The sequence below is a fragment of the Watersipora subatra genome, chromosome 3 (assembly GCF_963576615.1).
Source record: "Watersipora subatra chromosome 3, tzWatSuba1.1, whole genome shotgun sequence".
Classification (NCBI taxonomy): Eukaryota; Metazoa; Bryozoa; class Gymnolaemata; order Cheilostomatida; family Watersiporidae; genus Watersipora; species Watersipora subatra.
Genome location: NC_088710.1, coordinates 23,698,475 through 23,721,913, shown reverse-complemented (window position 1 = coordinate 23,721,913; position 23,439 = coordinate 23,698,475). Strand labels below are relative to the sequence as shown.

General features: G+C 36.0%; 1 protein-coding gene and 2 pseudogenes across 1 annotated transcript; all 3 read left to right on the top strand.

Moving 5' to 3' along the window:
- The first annotated feature begins 1,019 nt into the window (after window positions 1–1,019).
- LOC137390449 (uncharacterized) lies at window positions 1,020–2,653 on the top strand (annotated as a pseudogene).
- Window positions 2,654–3,094: 441 nt separating this feature from the next.
- On the top strand, window positions 3,095–4,970 carry LOC137390447 (uncharacterized). The gene is made up of 3 exons (XM_068076779.1): window positions 3,095–3,800; window positions 4,296–4,390; window positions 4,911–4,970. The coding sequence occupies exons 1-3, from the start codon at window positions 3,101–3,103 to the stop codon at window positions 4,968–4,970; spliced, it is 855 nt and encodes a 284-aa protein (XP_067932880.1). The 5' UTR covers window positions 3,095–3,100.
- Window positions 4,971–5,038: 68 nt separating this feature from the next.
- On the top strand, window positions 5,039–22,957 carry LOC137390446 (uncharacterized; annotated as a pseudogene).
- Window positions 22,958–23,439: the final 482 nt, after the last annotated feature.

Sequence of the window (23,439 nt, the reverse complement as noted above, 5' to 3'; positions counted from 1 at the left end):
TGTTTAAGCCACTATTATAATCTTTTATTTTGTGTTTAAGCTACTATTATAATCTTTTATTTTAAGCTTTCAAATGACATTCATTCAGCAACTGTTGATATCTATTTTACTGGAATTTAAACTTCCTTGTGTTTATTCGTAATTAACATGTTATTGTAGATTTCACGATGTTACTTATTAGCCAGCGTTGATGGAAGTTTGAATATATATATAAATAAACACCAGTGAAATCGAACGCTCACCACAAACACTTCGCTACAGCACTCAAGTGCAATTACATAACAATTAGCTTGTCGGGTGTACACGTATGTACATAGCAGACCGCGTGAACTGCTACAGTGAAATCTTTGTGGTTATCTACCAGACCGAAACAAAGCCAACGAGCCAGATCGAATATCGTAAACTAAAGACAGAGCCAACGAGCCAGATTGAATACTGTAAACTATAGACAGAGCCAATGAGCCAGATTGAATATTGTAAACTACAGACAGGGAAACGAGCTAGACTGATTATTGCAAACTATAGACAGAGCCAACGAGCCAGATTGAATATCGTGAACTACAGAGAGGACTATATAGGACTACATCACCAAACTCTGTAACGGACTCCAAGACATTCAACTGTTGGATAAGTTTCACTTGATTAAAATAGTTATTTAGTAAATGTCATAAACTTCATAAATTAGCATTGACAGTGATTGTATTTTTTCTTAAATTTTAACTTGTATTTCTTCTAATATTATTGGTGTTTAAATTAACCTAGAATCAACGTTCTTTCCCTGACTACCTGTGTGACCTCGTTCCCTTTGCTCTATCGTGGTCTGGGTCGTTTAGCCTATCGTGATCAGACCCATTCAAAACTGGTCCAGAGTACGGTTCATGAAAATAATTCGGCTTTGTGACTCGAGCAGCGTATGCTCAATTTAGTTAACTCAGATTGTATACGAACTTGTGGTTGATCTAATCTGTCTTTCATTATAAAGCTAAGTAATTGTCTTCTTAAATCAATTAGATCATATTATGGCTGGAGTTAACAACAGCTTACTTGACCTGGACGACAATCCTAAAAATCAATTAGCAGATCCAATTATGCCTACAACCAGTGCTGACTCATTAAGTGAAGTAAAAATCATAGCTAAGACCAGGCCTACTCGTACCTTCAAAGCTTCTGCAATTGGCAAAGAAAGCCAGAAAAATGAGTTAGCATTTTCATTGTATGCTTCCATAAATAGAGAGCTAAGAGCGGTCGATGTTATTTTTAAGAGCTGTCTTAAAGGTGTTGTTTTGTCAGAAACTTTCAATGCATGCGTAACTGATATTGAAGCGAAGGCTTCAGCTATTACCTCTGATTACGCTAAATTGTCTCAGCTATCTGATAATAGAGTGGAAATGAAAATAAAACAACACTTTGAATTCTTTATTGGTGAAACCAGTAAGATTACACAAAGAATCCTGGAACAACAGCAGAGTATGGCATCTGAAGAAGAAGAAACTAGAGAACAGGAACAGCTGGAAGTCAAAGAGAGGCTACTTGAAGAGCAGCGGAAACTTGAAGAATACCTTGCAGAAAGGAATATAGAAGAAGAGTTGTGACTGAAACCTAAACAGCAACAGCGACTGGGAGCAACATCCACACTCACAACACCAATCAGTTTGAATGCGCAGCCACCACTAAGAGCGTCCTTACTTAAATCAACGCCTTACCAACAGAGTATGCCACTGTATGAAGAGCCTATAAGAACTGAACCTGTGAACCTAGAGTCGCCTCCAGAAACTCCAACAAGAAAAACGGGCATATGGAGCCGACTCGACGCACTTTCAGTAAAAGAAAAGATCAATCAGGCATTTCATGCTCACAGTGAGATATCAGAGAGCGATTCCATTCGCATTTTAGCGAACGAAATTACGCAAGGAATAAAAAGATCTAGAAAGGTTGACATCGAACCTGAAATCTTTAGCGGCAATGCACTAGAGTTCGACGACTGGGAGTGTGATTTTGACGGTTATCTTTCTTCAATGGGCATCGAAGACGGCTCTGAAAAGATCAGATACCTTAAAAATATGTTGAAGGAACTGCTAGGGAATGCATAAATGGCCAATTTATGATTTGTACGGAGCTGAGCTATCGACATGCACGAGAGAAACTCACCTCTCGATTCGGGAACAAATTGGACTTGACCCGTTCAATGAAAAACAAACTCGATACTTGGCCAAAGATCTCTGCTAACGACACGCCAGCCCTCCAGAGATACGCCGACTACCTGGAGAGCTGTAGTAACGCCATGAAATCGATTCCAGGCCTAGCGAGCTTAGACGAGGAACTCAACAACGAACGATTTGCAAGAGTGCTTCCTGACTGGGCGCATCAAAAGTGGGGTGCAACGACACACCGTATACGGAAGAAGGAAATGCGTTACCCTAAATTTGCAGAGTTCGCTTCATTTGTTGACGACTTAGCAGAAATGCGCTCACAGCCTCTAATGCAAAATCTTGAGAAGGCACATGACAAACGGCCAAGACCCAATAACACCAGATCTTTAGCCACAAACAGCGTCGACCATACACCAGAGAGAAGTTGCCTATACTGCGAAGACCCCGCCACAAAGTGGCAGAATGTTTCAAAATTTTGGAAAAGCCCTACAGTCAGCGTATGAGGTTTATTGCTAACAACATGCTGTGCTACATCTGCGTTAAACCTGGTCACGGGGCTGCCAGATGCAGCAGTAAAGGAAAAAAACATCTGCTCCAAATGCAGAAGACTAGGGCATGCCACATGTCTACATAAAACAAAAGAAGACTGGGATGAAGAGCAACAAAATGCGGACCACCGAAACTACAAATCAGGACACATGTGGCCCAGAAACGCCACGCCTCACCAACAAACAGCTTCAGCTCACTTAAATTATCGACAAACTCCGGGTAATGCAGCTAAAAACACCGACTCACCACAAGTGGCGCAGACACTGAACTCCAACAAAACCAGTAGCACGGAGCATTGTCCTCTCATTTCTCCGGTGGAATACCAAGATCTACAGGGTGCGGATTTAATTAAGTTGTCAAATAAAAACACAAGAACGACATCCCAAAACAAGCTGTTCAATATGGGTATGCCAGTGTATGTATCCTCAGCCTCAAACCCGATCAATGAAGTTCTGATCTATGCATTCCTTGATTCAGCGTCAGACCATTCTTATATAACCAAAGATCTCACGACACAACTAGGACTGAGGAGTCTAGGAACAAAACCCATCGAAATCGAAACAATGACTGGCGAAATACAACTGAGTAGGATAAACATGGTCGGAGACATCATCATTCAAGGTTATAACGGCGGAGAAGTTAAATTACCATCAGCATATGAGTGGGAAACTATCCCAAACTCGACCGGTGAGTTTGCGAATCACACCAACGTATTGGATCACCCTCACCTGCAAAAGATAGCGGACAAATTGCCACCACCAATGAACCTCCCCGTGAGCCTGTTGATTGGTGCCAACTGTACTTCTGCCTTCTTCCCTCTGGAAGCTATCAAAGGTGGAGACAATAAGCCCTATGCACTCAGGTCAGAACTCGGGTGGGCCGTTTTCGGTGTAGAGGAGACCTGCCGAACTAAACACAAGGTATGCACAACCTATCAAACCAATACCAGCGAGGTCGAGAATGATATGCTGTCTCAAGATGACTACCAATTTATGAACTTCTTAGAGGCGCATACAACAACTACGGAGGCTGGAAATTACATGATGCCGCTCCCGTTTAAACAACGACCGATACTCCCAAACAACATAGAGCAAGCCAAGAGTCGGCAAGAAAGTCTAAGCAAAAAGTTTCAGAAACAACCTCAATTCAGGGCAGATTATCATAAGTTTATGAATGAACTGATAGAGGAAAAACTAGCGGAGCCAGTGCAGGAAGAAGATGCAAAACCAGGAAAACGATGGTATCTGCCACACTTTGCAGTAAAACACCCTCAAAAACAAAAGCTAAGAGTGGTTTTTGATTGTAAAGCTGTGTACAAAGGAACATCGCTAAACGATCACCTACTTCCAGGCCCTGACCTTATGAACTCCCTCTTTGGGATACTCTGCAGGTTTAGGAGGGAGCAAGTGGCTATTAGCTGCGATATTCAAAAAATGTTTTATAATTTTTTGGTAGCGCCTAACGACAGAGATTATCTAAGGTTCCTGTGGTACAACGAAGAAGGCCAACCCAAAACCTACAGAATGAAGGTGCACCTATTTGGTGCCAAGTCGTCGCCTGCTGTGGCCACATACGGATTACGCAAGATTGCAACAGATCATAGCAGCATTTCCAAGAGAGCGGCAGCATTTATCAATCGCAACTTTTATGTCGATGATGGCATCACCAGTGTAGCTTCAGAGACAGAAGCCGTTAGCCTTATTGCAGAATCTCGAGAAATTTTTAAAAAGGGTAACATAAGACTACATAAATTTTCATCCAATAGTGTGGAAGTTCTCTCATCTCTCCCCGAATCTGAAAGATCAGTACACGACAAAGACCTACTTGCAAACTCACTTCCCGAACAAAGAACTCTGGGCCTACAGTGGTCGATGGAGTCCGACACATTCAAGTTCGTGAACAAGATCCAGGAAAAACCAAGCACACGAAGAGGAATCCTCTCGATCGTTGGCCAATTGTACGATCCCCTTGGTTTTATAGCTCCGTACACTTTAATTGGCAAAAACATCCTGCAAGAGATAAACAAAGCCAATGTTAGCTGGGACGAGCAAATACCCGAAGAGATATCTCTTAAATGGAACAAATGGACCTCCCAACTGCCAGCATTAGAACGAATCAACATACCACGATGCTTCAAGCCAAAAGATTTCGGTAAAGTCGTCAGAGCTGAACTGCATCACTTCTGTGATGCAAGTGATGTTGGAATTGGAGCATGCTCTTATATCCGCCAAGTTAACGACAATGGTCATGTACACGTGGCATTTCTTGTAGGAAAATCAAGAGTGATACCATCGAAAGGCTTATTTACAACACCACGTCTGGAACTTGTGGCCGCCGTCATGGCAACCCAACTTAGCAAAACGCTTCGTGAGCAGTTAGATATGAAATACGATAAGTTCTTCTGGTTGGACTCAAAAATTGTTATAGGCTGGATATCTAACGCCTCTAGACGATTCAACACATTCGTTCACAATCAGATCAGGATCATAACTTCTGAAACAAAAATCAAACAATGGAATCACACACCGGGACACTGCAACCCAGCAGACATTGCATCGAGAGGAAAACCATGTGATCAATTGGCAGATTCGGCGTGGTTCTCTGGACCCGACTTCCTGAAGGCTGCAACCATTGATCAGTACAAGCTAAATCAGCAACATTCTGAAGTTCTAGACCCAAAAGATCCCGAGCTAAAAAAACTAAAAGTGTCAAAAACTGCAAACGTCAGGCAACCTACTACAGTTGTCACTAGGTTTGCTAAATTCTCAACATGGACCAGACTCGTGCGCTCTATTAGCACAATTAGGAACATTAAAAAAAATTGTACTAAATCATGGTCCATAAAACCAATTTCTGTAGAAGACGGCCGCACCTCCGAAATCAAGATCATCTGCGAAGTTCAAAAGCATCACTTCAAAGATTCTTACACCTTGATAAAGAGTGGGCAGCGACTGAGCAAAAAACACACTCTGTCTAAACTAAACCCATTCGTCGATGAAACAGGAATTCTGAGAGTAGGTGGAAGGCTACAGAATTCGCAGAGCCTAAATTACCAAGAAAAACACCCAATAATCTTGCCACGTGACGCCCACATAGCATCCTTGATCGTACGCCACTATCACGACAGCACGCATCATCAAGGTAGAACATATACCCTGAGTGCCATCAGAAATGCTGGATATTGGATTATAGGTGTAACCAGACTGACGAAGTCCGTTCTGAGTAACTGCATTGCCTGCAAAAGATTACGGGGTAAACCCATGGAGCAAATAATGTCAATCCTACCGTTAAAAAGAGTCGAGCCTGCACCACCCTTCTTGAATATTGGGATAGATTGCTTCGGACCATTTGTTGTAAAAGAAAGATGATCAGAAATAAAAAGATGGGGACTGCTTATCACATGTCTTTATTCAAGAGCCATACACATCGAGCTGTTAAATGACATGACAACCGACTCCTTCATTAATGCCCTTCGTACCTTTATCTGCCTCAGAGGAGCAGTAAACACTATATACTGCGATCAAGGGACCAACTTCCTCGGAGCGAGCAATGAATTTTCAAAAGAACTACAGTCTCTAAATAAGAGGACATCTGCCCTAGGAACTTTCCTCTTAGATAAACAAATAACTTTCAAGTTTACTGCACCCCAGGCAAGCCACGCCGGTGGCGTATGGGAGCGTCAAATTCGTAGCGTGAAAGCTGTCTTAGACGGAATGCTCATCGGAAGATACCACAATAGACTAGACACAACAGGACTTCGAACAGCTTTCTATGAATCGATGGCCATTGTTAATAGCCAACCAATAGCAGTCAACCACATGGATGACCCAGAGGTGCCAATTCTAACGCCAAACCACCTAATCACATCGAAAGCAAAGGAGGTGACTTCACCACCAGGAAACTTTGGAAGTACAGACATTTATAGCAGGAATATGTGGCGAAAAGTTCAGCAGTTTGCTGAAGAGTTTTGGACATTGTGGAAAACCGGGTACATGAATAGAATCATGAAAAGACAAAGGTGGCAGAACCCAAAACCCAATATTCAGAAAGGTGACATAGTTATGTTAACAGACGAAAACACTCCGAGGAATCAGTGGCTTTATGGAATGGTTGAGGAGACGATTGCCAGCACAGATAGCAAAATAAGAAAAGTGAAGATAAAGATGTCCAACCGAGGCATCGACAGCAAGGGGAAGATCATCACGAAAGGCTCCACCTTAGAAAGACCCATTCAAAAGTTAGTACTGCTCCAAAGAGACGAGTGAGACGACCATCACCTCCATCCAACTTCCACAGCATGCAGATCCTGTAATGCTATAAAATGCTATAAATTACATTAGAACCACTTTAAAATAAAACTAAAACTTTTGATAAATTTTGCAAAGGAAAAATTAAGGTGGGAGTGTAGCTAACTTGAAATCTGTTTAACTTGTATTTTTCCTAATACTATAACCACTGCTATACTACTCTGCTTAAATAAATAAATCAGTTTTTAAATAGTTTTAGCAAGGACTTTATTGTGTGTTGTTTATCAGTCAAGTAAATTCCGTAATAATAGTAGGCTAGGCGGCTGATCAACCACAAATTTGTGTACATATATCCATACAGAATCTATATTCAGTAGTTAGCGCTCGCTCGTTTGATCACTTGGCTAATGAGTTTGACAGACCCGCTGCCTCGGACCACGATCAATGGGGGGCGGGGACTTGTTTACCGTTTAGACTAAGGGAAAGATCGTTGCGTTAGCAACCGTCTGCAGCCACTAAAAGCTGAATGGAACTTATTATGCTTAGCTTTGAAACGCAAATGAAGTGTTGAATACATAGAATTTTATTATCAGAAACTATGGCAAGCTAATGTGACAGAAAGCCAAAGGTTCGTTTTGTTTAAGCCACTATTATAATCTTTTATTTTGTGTTTAAGCTACTATTATAATCTTTTATTTTAAGCTTTCAAATGACATTCATTCAGCAACTGTTGATATCTATTTTACTGGAATTTAAACTTCCTTGTGTTTATTCGTAATTAACATGTTATTGTAGATTTCACGATGTTACTTATTAGCCAGCGTTGATGGAAGTTTGAATATATATATAAATAAACACCAGTGAAATCGAACGCTCACCACAAACACTTCGCTACAGCACTCAAGTGCAATTACATAACAATTAGCTTGTCGGGTGTACACGTATGTACATAGCAGACCGCGTGAACTGCTACAACACTAGTTGCTTACCTGGGTAATTATTATCATAATTTTGGTTTGTTTCAAAATTTTAAAGTTTGTATGTCTAAAAAAATTAGAATGCTGCAAAGATTTTAAAATCACCTTTTAACCAAAATAGTTTATGATTGAATATAGTACACTAATTTTAGTATATTAGAGTAGCCTTCAGATTGATGTGTGGTATATAAAGCCAGTGATACAATTACTTAATTTCAAGTTTGGACTGATAGTATGAAAAAGCATAAAAAATCATACCCTCGTTTTTTCATGAGCAAAGCTACCACAAATGCATATAACTTCATAATTATAGTTCTGTAAGTAGTTATAATACATGTACGTGGGGATAATTTAAAACATACTGACGCTACACATTTTTATATGCGGAATATGGAACGTTACTAACTTTACAGTTGGAATTTGGGCCCTGACCTTCGTTATATTTATTGTGAATATCTAAGATTAAGGTTTGGTTATCTCATACTGACACACATTTACTTGCAATCCCTTCAACCTACAAATCCTACAAAACACGAAGCAACACTAAGAAATAATTTTTCCTCAAACAAAGTAATTTTGATTATGCTCTGCTCAAAACCTAGCATTTAGTTGAGTTTTCAAATGAAAGAGTTATATAATAGTACTAATAAAGATTACGAAGAATAGTTTTGGAATGATAGACAAATTTACTTAAGAAAATTATTGACAAAATGTGGATGCAAAAATCTTTGAAAACACTGAAATAAAAGTTTTAAGTCAACCAAAATTATTTTTTTGGAGATTACAGAATAAATTTTGATCTTGAAAACTCGCTAAAAACTTCCTAAACAGTTAGCAACTATTATACTAAACATGAAACTCTATTGAGAATATATTTACAGCTTAGTACAAATCTCTTGAATGTAAAAAAACTATTATGTAGTTATATACAAAAATATTGATAAACTGTGAATACAAAAACCTGAAGTAGTACCAAAACTAAATTCATAACTTCGAAAACTCTGCATCTACTAACCATTTTTTGCTGAGACAATAATGGCTTTGATTAATGATTATAAACCCTCATAGCTTTTTGTAATTATTGTAGTCACTATAGAAACTTTGTTAAACATAACATACCAAACTGATAAAAAGATTATAGTTTCTGTGAACACAAATTGTGATAATGTAAGGACATAAACAGGTTGCATATAAAAAATATTTGGTTATTAAGTTGACTGGAAATTATTTATATATTATTTATCATTTATTTATGCACAATGTCTTGACATATTTTATAACTTCGACACACTTTTGAAAACTTTAGATCGCATGTTAGCATGTTACTCTACAGATAGTGAGTAAGAAGGAAAAAAAGAAAAATAAAGCGAGAATGAAAGATATAGAGATATAAAACCATAAACAAAATCTACAGAATAACATTTGTGAGACACGATAGTAGCAAATGTCGTTTAAACTAATTCATCGCACAATCTGTGTAGAAACTGTTTCTGTTTGTCAAACCAACGTTTGCTAGAAATGTGCTCTTGCGACGTTATTGAGAAGTTTTGGACTGAGTATAATGTTTGAGGAAAGACGTTTTTGGTCAGAAATTCCATTTGCTCACTGACTCTCTATCAGACAGTTTCAATTAAAACTATACTTTTAAGGGATTCACAGAGGTAACTTACTTTTTTGATTGTGCAAAAATATGGTGGAATTTTTTTCTATTTAATGAACATTCTTTGATAACTAGATTTCATATTCTGTTGAAGTTAGATTATTAAACAATGTTTTGAATTGTTTGACTAATTGGTTATTTTCCATCTCAGAGGGTTGACATCGAAGAGATTTTAAAAACCTGGCCTAAAAATAGTAAAACTTTTTTACACAGGCTGTGGTAAACTAGTTTATACAAGTCCATACAAAATGATGTACAAAGATTTTTAAATACTCTGGATTACACAAAAATATTCATCAACATTTGAAATATTCTTTTGTCAATTTTAAGGTGTTGAACATTTAAATATTGCCCTAGTTTTTGGCTCTTTCACATCTCTTCTCAAACCGGGCACATTAAGAAGAGAGGTAACAAAACTCATGTGTAATTATGAAGTTACTGAGGAAGGAAAAATAATAAAATGACAACACTTATTCTCACATTATGCTAGGCTGTGTAAAAGAAATTGAGATTGATCAAGAATTTCACTGATTGTCAGCTAGAACTCTTTGAGCTTAGAAGAATAATGTATCACAGTTTATATTGTATTTAAAAATTACATGATTTACACCTAGTTAACTGTAAGGAACTTAAAAGTTACTCTTTTATTTTTTTAAATGAATAATTAATAATCTTTAGCTTTATAAACTCTTTTTGTTATTATGATATATATATATATATCATTTTATTTTACTTATAATTTATTTAGATTATTTGAGCTGTCCTACAATCTCCTGGCCACAATTTAAAACCTCATCTTTCTTGAGTTTTGAAATTTGAAAAAGCAATGAAATTTTATATTAGCTAAATTGTTTATTGTAGGAACATGTTCATAAAGGAGAATGACTAATGGCATTTGAGTTGTTGCCATAGTTTAAAGGTTGATTTGCAAAAAAGTTCACATTGCAATTATTTGGTATCAAAAGACTCACCATGTTTTACCCTGCTGTGTTGTAGGTGCAAAATATGTGGAAATATGATTACAAGCTCTTAAAAGCTCAAAAACGAACAGTTATTCGCAGCTATCACGAAAGCGGTGTATGTTGGGATCTCTTTATTTCAATGACGTACTCAAACGTTAAGGTTATTGTTTTGACACGTGATGTTATCATGTAAATTAAAATGCCAATAAAAAGCTCAATATAACACGTCTCGTAGCACTACTTTAAGACAAACACTTGGGTTTTACCAAAAAGCCCTTATCAAATATAGATGCTTGCTACTTTAAAGTTTAGTTCCAGTTTAGTCTAATCATCTAGTCATAATCTGATCATGCTTCTTGCTTCATGATCCATACTTCTTGCCAAATGGCGTGAGCAAGTTCCACAGCATTTTTCGACCATCACAGGCCCCTCATGATTATCAGAGGATGATATGCACTCCTTCGAGCTAAGGTTAACAAATTAAACAAATTTTTACGGTAAGTTTTGAGATATCAGGGCTAAAAAGGACAGCATTACAATGATGATGAAATAGATGTGTAAGTACTAAAGACACAGTTTTATTGAATGCGTAAAGGTTGCATGAAAGTGTAAACAGAAGCCATTATGTTCAACTACATAGCATTTGAGCCGTTTTGGAAAATGATTCCAACCTACCGCATTTTTGTGATGGCAGCAATTAACTGTTTGTTTTTGAGCTTTAACGAGATTGTGATCACATTTCCACATATTGTGCACCTACAACACAGCAGAGTAAAACATGGCAAATTTTTTGATACCAAATAACGGTAATATGAATTTGGTTGCAAGTCAACCCTTGAGCGAATAAACATTAAGAAAGACACCGATTGCTGGTATGATGAAAAATGGCATCTGAAAATATTATCAAAGCTATCTAAATTATTGTGAAAAAATTCAACAAATTACTTTTGATTACTCCCACTGCTTAGGAAAATCAAAGCATCACTTTCGAAGACAGCTTCCTTAGGATTATTGAATGTTATCATATGATTAAAATAAGATTGGGTTAAGCCAAAAATAACGGAAGAAAAATAAGCTGTACATCAAAACAGATAAGTATTACTCGCAGTGTGGATTGTAATTAATGGTTCTCAGCTAAGTGTTCGTAAAAGTTAAATATGTGTTACTCATTGTCATAGATACTTTATTATTTTTATACGCTTTAGCCGTTTATGTCTGTGGTCATTAATTTGGCAGGCAGTAGTAATTTTTTGATAGCCTAGTTACATGTGTTATTGAATTTACTCTTCAATAGTTTTTATATATATATAATTTTTATTTGTACCTCACTTGTCATCTCTATTTCTTTTAACTTTGCGTTATGTGAAGCTAGATCTCGGTATCTCAGTCTGGGTGTCATTTCTCTTCCTTCTATAGTAGCGTGAATATGCTGTAATACATGTAAGGATTCATGTATTCATTCATGACTCATCTTGTGGTTATCTCTCATCCATCTTAAGCTTATGTCTATGAAGATTGTTTCAGTAGATATGAATCTAACTTACATGTAGTTTAAGATTTTGGTATTCATGACTTTAGTTTTTAAGGTAAAATCTATTATGCTGCATAGTTGTTTCATCATGATGGCGTTCAGTCTCTTGAGTTCTGCTTGCTACACGGTTTGGGTTCCAGATCTATTGAATAATGCTTTTAGGACTACAGCTCTGTATATTTTACACTTGGCTTGAATATGTACACACATGTTCTTTCCAAAATAAGTCTGAAGTTTTTCTAAAGGAAAAATGAGCAGTTCTACTTTTACCAAGTTGTTTATCAGTTTTTGAATATTGAGTATGACACTAGCCAGCTATCTAAAATCTGTACAGTGTATGAGAAAAAAAGTTCTTCCGATGTTGTTATTAGAATTGGCAAAAAGAATGACAAAAAATATAAAAAAAAAACAGTGTCTTTCAGCCCTCAACTACAACTTAAAGCAAGCTCAACGTTGGATCTTCGCAAAACGCAAACTCTCAGACCATGATTTGGCAAAAATGCTGAAATATTGCTGTTTTTCATTATTTGGAAAATGAACACCAGTTTTTTTTGTTTTGTTCTCTACAAAACATAAAATTTGCTTTTTCGAACAAACTTATAGTTTTTTCTGGCAGTCAACACTGTTTGAACAAAAACTTGAATGATGTTCATCAGTGTTTTCCTGAGCTAGGTTTTATCGTAATATTCTCAAAATAAATTAAAGGTTAGTAAGATAGATAGGGCCAACAATTTTTTGTAAACAAAAAAACGCATACCTACATGAAACAGTTACATAAGAAGGCTGTATCTTTCCTTCCCTAACTTATATACAGCGTAATAACATGACATGATCAATTTCTCGCAATTGCTGTGGAAACATTCAACTGACATGGCCTCAGATGGCAATGTAGCATTGACCGTACAATCGTATCACACAAAATTATTTCTCTTATTTTCTTTTTATGGAAAATGTTTAAACTTTTTTTGTTGGTACTAAAATTACGAAGGAGCTCAATGAACTGTGCATAGCTGCAAAGCTTTACACAATGATTTTCATTACTTTTGATGATTCACTCAAATTGTCAGGTTACCTGACTTGGATAAAGTTGTTTTATGGGTTGTATTATTAGCTCTTGCAATCATGTGCCACTGCCAAAATCACCTTCTGTTTTATTGGTGTTGCCACCATTGGTATTTCTGAAACCTTATGTCGATTACTGTAACCACCAACAAGCTAAACCAACCACCAAAAGCTACCGACATTGGTACCGTGACCCTGTCATCGTTGCTATAATTACTACTGACTAGTCCAGAGTCTGATCTTTGAGTTAGTAATTACCTATCCACCATAGCTACTGCTGCTGCCATATTTGCTGCTTTCTCACTAAGACATGCAGGTATGACAGGCCGACCATTATAATAACATTTCAGGGCATTTCAGACAGCATCAAAAGTGGCACCACAAGCATTGGTATCAAATTAAGCCTAGACCTATTTATTTCAGCCTGTCTCTGATAGAGTGCGGGCCTACTCCCAGCAATCATTTGAGTTTTGCCCAAGTGTTCTAGTACACTCTGAGCCACTCTGAGTACATTGACATTCTGCAACTCTGTTATATGTGCCTTAAACTTGCCTTTCATTCTAACATATCAATCTCAATGTCCTTTCATACAGTTTCCTTATCTTACAATCTCACCCAACTTTGTCTAATTACCAGCTCTGTGCAAAGTTCCTCCGATGATATCTTCTGCTGAAAAAAACATTGTTTTTTATATTAAGTATAATTGTGAGCTACTCTAGTAGGACCCCCACTTGCCTATGCATGATTACTCAACTCAACTCAACATAGCATTAGTTGCAACCTCATATGACGTGGATTGCGCTTTCTCATCTAAAAAATTGTGTGTGTGTGGTTCTTGTAAAGAGCATTACCAGCTGCATGATAGACTGGTTAAAAAAACACTATGTGGCCCTTCAACCATGCAGTACTAAGACCAGGACCAGTCATGAACTGAACATTGTTTTTGTGTCATAGGCCTATCCAATAAATTATTTCATTTCACCAGCACACTATTTTATCATTTTTGGAATACTATTTTTCTACCACTTTCCTTTAACTGGTTTCTACCATAGTCTTCAATTGCTTAACTTTTATTGCTCATCACTCAACTTTCATCAACCTCTATTTCCAACAACTCTCAACATGCATGGTCTTTTTTAACATATTCCGTCAATAGTGAATGCAAAATGCCAAAGTTTAGAGTTATTTCAGAGTTATGTGTATGCGTTTGAGAGCTGACAGTCTTTCAAACTTAGCGACTTAACCCAGCATTAATTTGCTACATCAAAAACGATCAAACTAGTTTTTGCTGTTGTTTTTAATCTTGATTTTGTTCAGCACATGTACAACAGCCAATAATTATAGCTGCTTCAGCTCAGTCATTCCCAAAAACTCATTCTCCATGTTTGTTACTATGTAGTCCTTAGCATCATTAGTGTCGTAATAACATATCATTTGATCTATGCCATTTGTGTCACAAAAGCCTCTCCCTTTTCTAGCGCTCTACAAAACCTTTCATTTTGCCTTCCCGACTCCTAAACTTCACGTAATTGCTTCCACCGCTAGCCTCGTTGCGTAATGTTGCTGTAACTTCTATCTTGGATTGTACTTATTCCACTATCTCTGTGAAGAGTCTCTATAGAAACCATTGAACTCTCAGCTGGTGAGAAAAACTCTCAATGGCAGCTGCAACTCTAGTACACTTGCAATCGCAGCAAGCTCAAATCCTACATTATTCTCTGCTTTCTGCTCAATATCTAAAGACATTGCCATCCTTACCATTGTCTCCAAACCTTTCACAATTTTTTTTACTATACCCTTGAATCTATGCTCACTACATAGAATCATTTCCTATAGCACAACCACATGTACCCTCCATAGTTCTTTCCACAATATTTAGGAATATTTCTAGCATAGATATTAACACCTCTAACATCAGACCCTTTGTCACTCACTATTTCTAGGGTCCTTTGCTTGAGTACTTTTCATTGATACTTTAGTCTTTCTTACCCAATTTTTTTACTTTCTTTTCTAAAAAACTTTTTTTTTGCATTCTTATGAGACCGAATGTTAAATTAGCAGATTTTGTCAATTTTCTAATTGCTTCTCTATTTTTAAGACATTGACTGTTATGATTAAAGCAAGCCTTGCCAATTTTAATAACCTCAGCATTTCTACTTAAACTTTTAACCCATTGTAAAAATTATTCATCACTTTTATACCCTGCCTTTCTAGTGATAGGGAGTTTATGTATCTTCACAAACATGCTCTCTTGTCTGAAACGATGTTATAGTAAATATTGCAAAGGAGAATCCTGAATAAAATGGCAACGATTATTGGCTGTTATTAAACCAATGAACTTTATCATAATTAAAGCAAACCTATTTTTCAAAGTCCTATATTTAACACATAACTTTTGTTAACAAGAAATAATTCCAGCATTACACCCAACTCTCATGAGACATCTTAAAGATTGCAATTAGATCTGAACTTCCCTCTTTAAACTGACTACCAACAATCATTTTTAACTAGCACGACTCAAGCCGTACAACTTGACTTAATAGATATTTTGTGTTCAGCACTTCTTAGAGTTATTAGCTTGTTGACTGTTCGTCTCTATTAATAAAATGACTCTACCAGATATTATTGAGACAAATCATTAGCTACACCAGTAGCTTTAGTTTTTGTTGTAAGAATTGTTTTTTGCAAATCAACCAATCTCTTTGTTCTTGTTCGATTTATTTTAATGTATCAAGAACTTTCATGGTTTGATAGAGGCCAGACAACTTCTAAAAAAGATAAGCACAGTGATAAACAGTCAAAGTAGAAATGTTTTCCTCATATGTTTTCTCTTTCAGGATTTTTGGCTTTTTCTAAAGCAATGTTAAAACTTACTGATTTACCAGGAAGAATATATTGTTAGTCTCATTATTCGGAATGCTTTCATAACTAGAGATACAGATTATGTCTTGTTCAGATTATTAAAGGAACTAAAACGATTTATTGTATGTTTTATTCTTATTTTATTTGTAAATGTAATCAATATTTTTATTGATGCAGTTATTTTTATTGTCTCAGAATAAGTAGGTAAACGATAATGAGGATTTATTTGGGAACTATTTCTTGTGCAAAATATTTTAGCGTGGGTAATTTTTAGCTTTACTATACTGAGAGCTGTGTCCGTCGCCTCGCTAAAAGCTTTAGGAAGAAGGTTTGCCCCACACAGGAATGAAATCTAAATAATTGGAGTCCAGCTAAGCATGATACCATCTGCAACACACAACCATCTCTCCACATCTAGGGATATTTGTAGGAATAGTTATTACACATAACAAACTCTTAAGGTTACAAGGGACTGCCAGTGTGTACTATTACCATAACTTTGAGAGATCACTTTTGTTTCATGGTTCACACGCTAATTTAATTCAGCATCCTTTAATAATATAAGAGCTGTGTCTGTCGCCTCGCTAAAAGCTTTAGGAAGAAGGTTTGCCTCCCACAGGAATGAAATCTAAATATTTGATTTAATATTTAATTAAGTTTAATTAAATATTAATTAAAATATTTAATTTTAATTAATACTTAAATTTAATTTAAATGTTATGTTAATTTAATTTTAATTCCCACATTTAATTTTGAGACATCACTTTTGTTTCATGATTCACATACTAATTTAATTTAACTTTCTTTAGCACTCAAACACAGTTGAAAATTAAAGCAAAATGTCTAAAACCTTTGATAGTTTAGAAATTAGTAGACATTTGTAGCTCATTTATATGATCTTTTAGATAAAAATAGATGATAATGAATTGATAGGTTAATAAAATGTTCTTGCTGTATAGCTGGATATTTCTGCTGTGTTTATAGCAAATTTGTATCTTTCAGCAACTTTAATAAAACCGAGGTTAAGGATATGAACATTTCATTAGAGATGAATATGTTTATAATATTTTATTTGCAGCTTGAGCTCTCTGAAATCGCTGAAAAAGTTGAATCTCTGTAATAACCTTATCAAAGAGGTTCCTGAGCTTGTCACTGCATTGAGGTCACTAGAAGAGCTGAACCTGTCAAGCTGTGATATAAGGCAACTCCCAAAAAGGTAAATATACACATAGTTTGTATGAACTCTTTCTAAGAAATTTTTTTACTTCCTATTGATGAGCAGCCATGTTAACTTGCTGGCTATTCAGCATTGAATATTATAAGTGGATTACTTTACCCTAAAACTGTGTTAAAGTAGAATTAAAGTCTAATAATTATCCAAAATTTTATTAAGTTTTATCATTTTTCTGATAAATACCTTTATTAATCTAAAGTAATAGATTATTACTATTATTAATCTAAAATATTAATGTTGTTATTACTGTATGATTCAGATTACTTAAACTTTGAGTATTCTGAAACAATTTTAATATGCACTAAGCTTTCATCAAAATTGCTGTTATTGATTAAAGATGGACTTCTCTAAACTTGTCAAACTGTAATTGACATCCATAAAAAGTGCTATTTTTTCTTAAGAAGATTTAATTTTTGTTAGTTAATAATATTAAATATGTTAATGCTCACCATAAAACTTGCTAATAGTTGTAGGCAGACATTTGTTTACTTTTCTACAGTAGTGGTCCAACTTGTTTCTAAACTTCTGCCAGCAGTATTTATTCTCCTTCCAAACCTATCAAACAGCTGAGTTCTTAATATTTACTAAAGATAGAGTGGCGTAACCAAACCCATTAGTATTAATAACAAAATTTTTTGCCAACTTTCAAGGAAGCTAGAAAATTGATAGGGATAGGAAATTGCGAAAAATTTTAATGACAAAGTTCTCAACCCTCTCGATACGGCTCACTTATGGCTGAGAAAGTACTAGCGTACGGATGAAATTACTAGGGCGATTTGAACCTATGACATGATTGCATGAAAACTGCAGTAACTTACATCCCAATTGTGGTAATTACATGTACATGCATGGGACTGCCGGGGTTTATGCACAACTCCTACAGCGAGTCCACTTATATGCCTCACATCTCTAATTGGCGGGAAAATAGAAAGCAAATGGAAGATCCATTCGATATAGAGTGAACAAAACAATGTGATTCCAAGTTTATGCACACCACTGTACATAAATTACCAAGCGTAAGAAGGCTGAGAAATTTTTCTACAAGCCGATATTGTTTTATGCAGATAACTTGCAAATGCTTTCCAGCACAAGTCTCAATTTGTTGAAGCAATGATTTTTTTATTTTTATATGCCATTTTCTATTGCATTTTTCTAATTGATAAAGGTAATTGACAATGCTGTATAAATAATACTTGCACAGATTCTTAGGTTCACAACAATTTGGTTGTTGAAGAGCATTGAAAGTGGAGTTATGGAGCTCTGATGCATTACGGTAGCGTCACACGAAATTCTCAGAGCGTGACTCAAAAGACCAACAAAAAATGAAGGCCTGACATGGTCACCTAAACTTTGCTATAACTTACATGCAAATTGGCATGGAGCTATAAATGAATATGCATTGGAAAGCTTCAAAATTTCTCAACAGGCAGCCATATATTTCCTGCAAAGACTCAAAGAATATTTCAGTCGAAGTTCTGACTTGTCAAAGTTATCACCTTTCTATCACAAAATATCGATAACAAATACATTTTTAGAAACAACAACTCTGTTAAAATAGTTTATGATAAGCATCCGCAGCGTGAGAGATAGCATCGGAGAAGAAATAACTTCATTTTAAATTTAGATGTGTTAGAAGGAATATACTGCCTGAAACTGAGCCGTCATTTCTAAGCCAGCAAGCTTTCATCTATGGATATAAATTTACCAGGCAGCAAAACAGAACATAACTGGTTGCATATCATGGCAATAACATTTTCTAACTTGAACAATTTATTGCCAGCAGGGTCTTCAAAATAGTCAGTAAAATGCTTGGTAAAAAGTAAACTTGCTTGTATTTTTCTTTGTATTTTTACTTTTATTAAAAATGAGCGTAGATAATAAAAGTTTGTGGACCAGTAAGACCACGGAGTAGGCTTTTGGAGAATACCTATATGCAAACTAAACCAATAACTCGCCAAATACGTTTATCATCAACAGGCTCCAAAGCATCGCAATTTTTTTGAAGGTTATATTTATTCATTTTGTTAAGTATAACATTTATAATGGCCGATGCTAAAAAAAGCTTTAAATAATAAAAAACACTTAGCTGTTTGAGAATTCGAACTTTTACTCCTGCCAAGTTGTCATCAAAATGTAATTCCTTTGGTTTTAAATCATCTCCTCTTTGATATCCGTCATTATTCTCTGTTTCAACGCCAGTCATTTCACTCTCCCTTTTGCAATTCGATTCACTCTGTTGATCTTCTTTTTCAATTCCATTGTCTTCACCAAATTCTTCTGACCTGAAATTCTCTTCTTCATTTCTAAACCAAACAATTTTTTCAGATTTTTTTAGCAGAGCTCAAAAAATTGTGTGCGTTCATGATGAATAGCTTTCCATAAAGGAAGATCAAATCTTTGCAACATGTACTGTTTGCACATGCGCATCAAATATTATTTATAGCCTCAAAACAGTTGTACAAAGCCTACTGAAATTGATCAAATTATTAATTTTAATGCTATTTTTTAAATAAGATTTAAAAAAATTTCTATTGAAGACTGAATTATTTTGGGATTTCTGGGATCTGCACGCTGAGACAATGCTCGTATAACAATGTTGATGGATGTATAAATATGAACACTAAACATTAAGTTACCTATTGAAATCTGGCGAGTTCTAAGCACGCTGTTATCTCTATATCTTGTTCATTTTCAAAATAGCGAGAAACTCAACATTTTATGCCTATTGCATGCTCAAATTAAAATATTTTTGATCTATATACTTTTTTAAAATTACTTGAATATTGGATCAGAGAACTAATGATGCTCTGCTGTTCATTTAAAAAATTAAAGGTAAACAATTGAATAATTATCTTAAGCACTTTCATGGAGGCGCCAATCAGTAATTGCCTTATATTGTATTGACACATACTAATTCATAATACATATTTATAAATGTAGAATTTATTTGCTTTTGGCTGACCTAAAAACAAATCATTGTCAAACCACAGCTATCTGTTGATCTATTTATTCCATAATTTTCAAAAGATGACTGAATGAAAATTAAACGTCGTTCTTGAACTTTTGAAATTTTACTTCTTTATTTTTCAGTTCAAGAAGCTGTTTGTGCTGATTTAATCTGTAAATATTATTTGTGAACTCATACAAAACAATATTTTTTAAATTTCATTCCAAACTAATTATGTGCAGTAGCCTCTGCAAGCATTGCAGTCAATGCATAATAAGTTGAAGCACACCGTAAAACCCTATGTTATATTATCATCTGATTAAGTGAATATACCATACAGCTTCACTAATGTTTACTTTTTAATACCACCTATATTTAGTCAAGCAACCACAATAAAATATGAATCATTTTTAATATAAATTTTGAATAGAGGTAGGTAGGATCTCAGTTGGCGCAGAGTATAATTTCATTTGTGGTTCACTTAAAAATAATGTCTTTGTGATAGGTCAAAACCATAGAAACATGGAAGTTCCATTCTTAACTAAAACTTCATCAACCATATTTAATAATGACTCTACTTGTATACTGCTAGACCACTGAATACTCTTGTCTCATCACTTGAATTTGACCAATAAATTGTATTAAACTGGTGGATACATGTTATTTTACATACAATATTTTTAAAATCAATTTTTTATGCTATAAGAAGCATCACAATGTTGAAAACAAAATTAATAATGTAAAAAATTGAAAAAAGATTGTATGAAAGACCATCGAATGATGTATAAGCTCCAGTTGCTCAGATGTTGTGTAGTTTATCTTAGAGTTAATTATAATATGTATTTCTAATACCTCTATCAGAGAGATACCAGTTTACATCTACATATCCATGTATTTTATTATATACTTTCAATAATACAAGTGTGATGTATTGCTGTATTATTGTACCTAATGATGTATGAGCTCTAGTAGTTCATATATTGTGTAGTTTATCTTAAAGTTAATTATAATATGTATTTCTATTGCCTCTATTAGAGAGATACCAGTTTACATCTACATTTCCATGTATTTTATTATATACTTTCAATAATACAAGTATGATGTAGTGTTGTATTATTGTACATAATGATGTATGAGCTCTAGTAGTTCATATATTGTGTAGTTTATCTTAGAGTTAATTATAATATGTATTTGTATAGCCTCTATCAGAGAGATACCTGTTTACATCTACATCTCCATGTATATTTTATATATTTCAATGGGTCTTTTAGCCCATCTGTGGTGGTTTTTGAACGTATCAGTCACCTGCGGTTACTACATTTACTTGACAGATCACACAGAAGAAGGGTCTTTAAACAGAGCTAACATCTATGGTCAAATTATCTGAGATGTTCTAAAATATAGGGAAAATAAAGATATCAAATGCGGATTTAGTAGTTAAAATTGTTTGACAACAGTATTTTAATAAATAACTATATATACAAATTTAACTTTTAAATTTAAATTTGCGGTCGCTAGCTTTATTCTTTTACGCTGTTCATCTTCCAAAGCAATCAATAACTGGTTCAATACTGAGTGAAAACCAAAACTCCGAGCTTGTCTCACAATTATGTTTTGTCACCCAACTACCAATTGATGATGTTATTTTATCCTAAGGTTTCACTTCGCCATGAAGTGGTAATACATTATACACATATTTGTAATAAAAAGTTACAATAACCTAATAAATTAGACTTTGACCTTATGATAAATGTAGGAATATTTTCAGTCGCTTTACGGCAGATCGCAGTGGCAAAGGCTGTAGGAATCGATTTCTTATCCACCATGGTCACTTGGCCAAGCCTTCCAGTCACAAGAAAAGGCTCAGTTACAACTGAGGACACCCGGATGACGGAGGAGACTGTACTAAAAGACTGAAAATGAAACAGAGAGAAAACCTGGTTGAGCCTAAAAGGAGAAAATATATAAAGGTAGCAGAGCACGATCATTTGAACAGAGTTGTACGCTTACGCTCTCGGCAGGTTTGCATCTGGTTTACTGCCTATCTTACATGTATGCTGATGTATACTTAATTATTTAAATATACAGACATGCATACATTGTTGGAGTTTACTACTCGGTGTTATTGCTTGACTGTCTTGTGGAGAGTGAATGGACTTAGCATTTTCCTTTACACTGGTGGCTAGGGTGAAATCAAGGATCCGGCTCAACAAGACCGAGTCTAGAAACAGGAGCATTTCTAATCCTATGCTAGAGACAGCATAACCAGCATTGCTGGCGTGAGGGGTGGAATCAGATTTCTCTGAACTCGCTTGGCTGTGTCACATGAGCAACGCCGCCCGGAGTTTGGTGAGCTTTTTTAGTGGGAAAAATATTTCTTTTAACTCGGTAGGCCGAGTTACGGCAGCAACGCTGCCCCAGAGTTGAGTGGTTTTAGCAATGAACGAGAGATTTTTTTGAGATCGGTAAGCTGTGCTGCATAAAAAGGGCTGCTCTGGGTTTGGAAATTTTTTAAAACTAAAATATGCATGGCTGACGCTTTAGGGGCTCGAACCAAGGAATGGGCCAGCTAGCAGAAGTCCTTGAACAAATGGCAATGGCCCCGTCAGGCCCAGGCTCTGCTTTATCATTTCACTGCACCTCAATACTCAGGACCTGGAGATGTGAAGTATTTCAACAGGTGGTTGCTAGAGGTAGCCTGAGTCAATGTGTGGACAAAGGAAGCTGGCCTGCTACACCTCTGATCGGCCTAAAAGGAAGTGACAGAGGACTGTGAACAGGCCAATTACGTGAAAGCTATCTTTTGATGCGCTTGGCGCCCGGGTCAGCCTCTTGCCAAGGCAGGCTTGCAAAAGCTAAGCTGAGCACTCTTAGGCGGGTTGTAGTAAGCTTCCTTCGGGAGACATCTGCCAGGCAGAGGGCTGGTCCAAGGGGCATATGGCGACCTTTCAAAACCCTATTAGACTGACATGGCCAAAGAGCTTTCTTGCAGCTTGGTCAACCATTGTGGCTTGCAGACACCTTTTGACTGCGCCTGCCGCTACTCTAACCGTGCGCGCTAGAACGGAGTTCCTGTGAATTAATGTTGCGGGCAGGGGGACTACCAACTTCTAGGATGTGGAGGAAGCCCCGGAAAAAAGACAACCATGGTGCATGACCATGCAGTCAGTCAGCTGGGGCAAAAGGTGTAGTAGTTGCAACAGTAGAATAACAGTAGAAGGCTCTAAAAGAAAAAACAGACACAGCCTTGAGGCTGTG